The sequence below is a fragment of the Gadus morhua genome, chromosome 15 (genome assembly GCF_902167405.1).
Source record: "Gadus morhua chromosome 15, gadMor3.0, whole genome shotgun sequence".
NCBI lineage: Eukaryota > Metazoa > Chordata > Actinopteri > Gadiformes > Gadidae > Gadus > Gadus morhua.
This window is the reverse complement of record NC_044062.1, coordinates 24,574,965-24,580,964: the sequence shown is the minus strand read 5'-3', so window position 1 is coordinate 24,580,964 and position 6,000 is coordinate 24,574,965. Positions and strand designations below refer to the sequence as shown.

Sequence of the window (6,000 nt, the reverse complement as noted above, 5' to 3'; positions counted from 1 at the left end):
AGGTGCTACATGCTTGTAGTCGATGAGGTGTTGTCCCCCAAAAACACGCTCAGTATGTAAAACGCTCTGAGTGGGGTCTGGTTGGGGTCTCTTGGTGTTGGGTCCACATTCTCCCCCTCTACTAAAACGATTTTTATAAATTAAAGTGAACCCTAGTAAAATGGGTATTGGTGTGTAGAAAGGATGCGTGTCACTTTGTGGTTTGTGACAGGGAACCTGCGGCTGAGGGAAGGGGGAGGCAGCAGACACGGTGAGCACGAGGAAAGGTCATGGATATGACTACATGGACACTCAAGTACAATTAAAGTAGAGCAGACACCTTTTGAAGTCCACTTCCAAATCATAAATGACGCCATCTTCAATATTTCATTCATGTTTGTAGAATGGAAACTAGTCTCACGGTGCACTTGTAAGACATCTTATGTTCTGCATGTTCTATATATTATCAGGTATAAAGTAGTATGGTTCACCACTTCTTTATCTTTAAGTTATTGTATGTAAAAATATACTCCTGAACATCAATGACCAGTCCTTTGAAAGTGTTCTTTGATTAGTTTCCTCATTATTTGAGAGGAGGAAAAGGAAGAGGAGGGCTAGCTTGGAAGCTAGCAGGGCGGCAGCGGTGTGTCTTACACATGGAGCGCCGGTAGACAGCCTTGGCCTTGTCTTTGTCCTTGGAGCGGTTCCTCATGAAAGGCAACCTTTTCAAAGCTGTAGGTGCGCAGCAAGTGAGAGAGTGAGAGAGAGTGTGTTATGGGTTTGACAGAAAAGATGAGTGCCGAAGAAGATGAAAGAAGAGGGGTCAGAACAGAAGGAGGTGGTTAACGTTGCAGAGAGAGCTACAGTTGAGGGGGGACCCCCTGCATGCAACTGGACTTACAAACAACAAACGGCACTTTATGTATACAGCTAAAACATAATTTAGAGAACCTATGGATACACAGGAAAGATGGAGGAACACACCCTGATCCACATGAGGACGTGACTGGTTGAAGTGCTTTTCAATATTTCAGTCTTCAACAAAACCAGGCATGGAGAATACTATCTGCCATTCAAGATTAACCCACGGACGCAAAAGCCTAATAATGATGATTAAGGGCTATAGCTTACATAGTGAAGTACAATGAAAACAACCAGCAAGTAGCTCATATTTTCAAGCTATTTGCACACAATGCATACGCAAACCAACCATGCATCCCATGGCTGCACAGTGACGAGCTGCATGCCAGACACTGATGGCAATGAATGTTGCTTTCATGGAAACACTAGCATACTCCAAACATCTACATACCACAAGGCAGACATATTAAAGGGTGCAATCAGGGACATTTAACATTGCAGAAGACCAACATGCCTCTATACCAGACATAGTTTTGGGGTGAATTACAGGATGTAAGCCAGTGGGCATTTGTATATCTGGTTTGAACCATGATACTTGCTTGGTAATTTCATTGCACCTTTTAATACCTTTAATACCTTTTAAGTATGGAGCTATGATGATGGGAGATGGTTTCTAGGTTTCTTACAGAGCAGCTGCACCTATCAACAGGTTATCCTGAGAGTTCAACTCATGCTCCATTGACCCACTGAAAATGCTTCTGCATGAATAATATCTGTATTATGCAATACAGCTTGAGATTATGAACTGTAATACAGGACTCACTTTTAGATTTCCCACTTTGAATGGCCCTGACAGATTTAATTTCCAAAACAATGTTTGAGGTTCTTGGGGTCAGAGTTCAACCATGGGGTTGTGGGCAGCTAAACTGGGACCTCTAGCCTGAGCAGGAACAGACAGATGAACTCACGAAGACATGCCCCAAATGTCTGGGAATATGAGTCACCTCCCCCGCCCTCCCTCCCCATCCGCTTCATACCATTAGTCGCACCCTGCCCCAGCCCTTGGGTCTGGCCCTGAAGACCTCTCCTCCCTTCTGCCAGGAGAGAGGAGTGAGGCGAGGGTTGAGGAAGCAAGAGGAGCAGTTAGGGGGAGGAGCTCATGTCAATCACAGCCGCACAAAGAAAATAAACAAATGCAGTGTTTAAGTCAACCACAAGCATAGCTGTGCTGCACATAAAGAACAGGGAGCCTTGTTGTGTTCACCTTCGCCACTAACATGCGTTTCAGCAAGAACAGCTTAAATTAAAGACTAAAGAACACATTGTTTTGATTTGACACACTACTGGAGACCTTTTGAGCACAGTGGAATAAACTGTAGGGGTCACAACACAGAAAACTTCAAAGATGCAGAAAATAGATTCAAAAGGGGGACAAAAATATATTTTTGTCATATTAGTCTCATGACAACATATTTAAATCATCCCTCACCTCACAACGCCCCTTCTCCTCCCTTGCTCTCCTAAGAGCACCCATTTTATGCACTTGCATGTTGTTCTTCCTGGGGCTTTAAATCAGTACTTAGCATCATGTAGTGTCTTATCCTAGCTATCTCTGTAGTATACAGGGATAACCTAGCGATTAGTGCTTAGCACTCGTCTCTATGAACATCTTTACTGTACAGACAGAGATGTTTTACTATTATCTGACAAATTAACTTATTATAAGTCCCTTTGGATAAAAGTGTCTGCGAAATGCCCTAGATGTTAACTTCCCCTGTTAACTGTGATATCTTTGGTCCTTACTATGTTGTATTGAAGTAATTTGCCCTAAAAATACTGAATCTAAATAATAGCATCTGGTGGAAAAGGTTTGCCCCTTTAGGATAAGGAATTAATGTCCAGTTACAACAAGGACCAATACTGAGCCACTTTAGGTGTGGCTCATAACACTACTTCTGCTTCTACTGCTTCATTGTCAACGTGTCACATCTGCACTAGTCTGGTCTACGGCACCCTGGGATATCATTTGCCTGACGCCTCCTCTGTTTCTGGTAGCAGTTGGCTCGTGTCCCTGCTCGGCGCTACGTACTGCTGCTGCGGCGATGCAGGGCCGGGGCCAGTGTGTCGTCCAGGGAGTTGGAGCCCGAGCCGATGGACGAGCTGTCCTGGCTGTCGGGCGGCAGGAAGCCGTCGGGGCCGTACTCGGAGCGCGAAGGCGTCAGGGCCAGTGTGCGCATTCGCTCGCGCTGGCTCTTGGGCTTGATCAGCTTGCGCATCTTCAGAGTGATCCAGTTGCCACGCCTACTGGGAGAGGACAGAGTCTTCAGTATCTCCGCTGATACAGAGTACATTGTTTACAGACCATATCTAAACACTGGACAAAGCTAGAGTGCTTAGAAAGAGAGGCCTGAATGATCTGCGAGGTACAGAGAGGTCCTGCAGGATCACTGATCTCCTCAGTAAATTACAGAACAACAATGATTTTTCAGCAAGTAAATGTGAACAGACAAATAAACACATCTTGCAGCTGATTGGTACGTTGATGGGAGGATTGGACCTAAGGATTTACAGCTCTACTCCCAAGCCCCAAACAACCGTTCCTGTCCATGACGATGAGAAACCAGTCAGCGTTTTAAACCATCGCAGCAAAAAGCTCTGCAGTCATAAATATTTGATGCAGCATCCGGCTCCAGGCTGCTTGCTCCAGGCTGCTGTCTCCAGTCCGCTGGCTCCAGTCCGCTGGCTCTCTTCGTCAGGGGCCGCACCACAGGGGCCCACTTAACAAACATCTTATGGGGACGCTCAGGCTCAGAAGAGATGTCTTCGGGGGCTACCGCAGCGTGTTGGAGGGGTTTGCGTTGGCCCCTGTTCATAGCGTTGCAGTCTGTTACCTGCGGGGGGGTGAGGGGTCGTAGAACTTGTACTGATCCATGATCTTCTCCTCCAGCTTCTCCTTCTGCCTCCTCAGCTCGTTTAGCTTATCTCTGTTAGAAGGAAGTATGAGAGCGTTGGATTGGGTGCTAGTAGGATTGTTTCTAATCCTACCCGAATTATTAAGAATACATTTCCTCAAAGAAAAAAAACATTTCTGTGTATATTTGTCAACATCCTTAATGTTTTATATTCTGTATCATACCTGGATTGATTTTATGTGTACCTAGTGATCTCCTGTCCTGCCCTTTGTGTTTGACAGTGTTTCCCATTGGGGAATCAGTTCTCAAGTATTATCTTTTCTAAACCTTGTGCTTCCATTTCACTAGACTGGTGAGTTTGCAGGGAGACTGCCTCCACTATGCAATATAATCAGATATCAATAGTTACATGTACTGTCTCTGCTCCACGTGGAAGAGGTCTTTGCTCTCCATGGTCTGCTCCAGCAGGGTGCGGTTCTGCAGCATCAGGGTGTGGATCTGGTCCAAGAGGTGGCGGTTCTCCTCTTCCAGGTTGTCCTTCAGCTGGCCCAATAACTGGCCCACCAAAACATGAATGAATACACAACATCTATACACCAGACACACCAGCTTCAAACCCTGGTGAGCACAGAGAGGGTGAAGCTCAAGAGCATCTCATAATTAGAGTCTGCAATCGAGAGGACAGCTCTCTCAGAAATTGGCATTCACAGGAAACGTTTCAGGACTAGTAGGCACCCAGAAAACTACCGGCTAGACAGCAGCGACCTTCGAAAGAGACAACCACAAATAGAAGAAGCCTGCGGCAAAGACATTCAGAACCAACGTCTGATGGGGAAGAAGAGGAGACGGGAAGAATAGAGGACAGAATAGGAAAGGAGAAGACGAGGAGAGAAGGAGAGAAGGAGAGGAGAGAAGGGAAAAGCAGCAAGAGGTAAGGGGTGAGAAGCCTCACCTCACACTGGTTTGTGAGTTTGGTGGAGCTGATGTCCAGCTGCTGATGTTGCTCCCTGAGCCTGGAGAACTCTGCCTCGAGGCGGGCGTGCTCCAGCTTGCTGCTGTTCAGCTGGCTCTTGGTGCTCTTGTGGTCCATTGTGAGCGTCTCGTTCTCCCTGAACAGCTGGCGATACGTCGTGTTCAGCCTGCAGAGGGGAAAAATCGCAAGAGAGTAGCCTTTATTTGCTCCACTACAATTATATTCTGGGTCAATCAGAAACAGGGATTGAAGACACACATTTTTTTGGGCTGTTCGTGGTGTTTGATGAGCTTTTTATTATTTTCTATGCTATGCAAAATTTCTAAGCTAGCAAAAAACACAAAATGTTTTGTTTTTTAAGTATTATAAAAAACAGAATTTAAAGGATTTGGCCGGTATGGTAATTTGGAAATTTCTATGTCGAGGTATAAATTAGAGATGATTTCTTTAACTCATCTCCTCTCGCAGTGTATTCACTTCGAAAATGAGCATCTCTCATAGCTGTATCTGGGTTCTGTCCAACTCAGGTACGCACATACAAACTGCCCTGGCTAATTAGTTGTCTTCAATAGAGACGAGAGACGAGGAGCGCAGTAACAACTGAGCGTGAAGACAGGGGCTGCATGATAGGCAGCGGGGAGATTCTGAATGCAGAGCAAGATTTCATAGGCCACGAGGAAATTGTTGGAGGGTATGTTCTTTTACTGCATTTGAATTCACCACTGCTCATGCTCAGAGGTTAGGTAACAGCAAGTCCTGCAGTCAGAGTTCTTGAATGTGTAATGCCATGGTTATGAGTGGTGGGGAGTGCAGATCTAAATGTGGAGGTTTTATTGCTCCGCCGGTTGCATCAGAGTGAAACTGAGTGAATGTCAATGTCAAGGAGTGAAGGTCAATGTCACATTCAAATTTGTTTAAATCCGCAACCTCCTACACTTACCAACGACTTATTGAAATGCTGCTCTGCTGCAGACCGTGAGTATGTGCAATGGTTTGTAATCACATACTCAAAAACCTGTGAATGAGTTTGTTTGCCCTCACCTGGGTTGAACCAAACAATGAGACAGCTATTGGAGCTGCTAAACAATCATTGGGGATATAGTGGATCTCAATGATGGCCAACTGCCCAATTTCCGAAAAAACGTCTTAGCGCAAGAGCAGGGGAGTTGAACCAGCATCTACAACTCAACATAAACTCAAATCATCACAGACCGGCCAAATCCTTCAAGATACTACAAATAATAGCATGTATCATTGTTCTTTTGTATTGTCACA

At 45.4% G+C, this 6,000-nt stretch overlaps 1 protein-coding gene and 1 long non-coding RNA gene across 14 annotated transcripts in view; one reads left to right on the top strand and one right to left on the bottom strand.

Moving 5' to 3' along the window:
• The window catches only part of LOC115559944 (uncharacterized), a 16,694-nt gene extending 12,838 nt beyond the window's left edge, over positions 1 to 3,856 (top strand). The window contains exon 3 of the long non-coding RNA XR_003979654.1: positions 3,845 to 3,856. This is a non-coding gene — a long non-coding RNA (uncharacterized LOC115559944). The remainder of the gene's footprint in view (positions 1 to 3,844) is intronic.
• Positions 1 to 6,000, bottom strand: part of ccdc88ab (coiled-coil domain containing 88Ab) — a 141,294-nt gene that overhangs the window by 10,167 nt on the left and 125,127 nt on the right. For 5 of the 13 annotated variants that reach the window (XR_003979652.1, XM_030379137.1, XM_030379149.1 and 2 more), the window contains exons 26-31: positions 4,705 to 4,891; positions 4,162 to 4,307; positions 3,732 to 3,824; positions 2,930 to 3,144; positions 1,878 to 1,934; positions 634 to 711 (exon numbers count right to left, since the gene is read on the bottom strand). Coding sequence is in view for 12 of the 13 variants with exons in the window: in XM_030379137.1 (XP_030234997.1) it covers positions 634 to 711; positions 1,878 to 1,934; positions 2,930 to 3,144; positions 3,732 to 3,824; positions 4,162 to 4,307; positions 4,705 to 4,891 (776 nt within the window). In the remaining variant the exon portion in view is untranslated. The remainder of the gene's footprint in view (positions 1 to 633; positions 712 to 1,877; positions 1,935 to 2,929; positions 3,145 to 3,731; positions 3,825 to 4,161; positions 4,308 to 4,704; positions 4,892 to 6,000) is intronic. The other 8 variants (XM_030379142.1, XM_030379145.1, XM_030379138.1 and 5 more) reach the window with 7 other exon arrangements.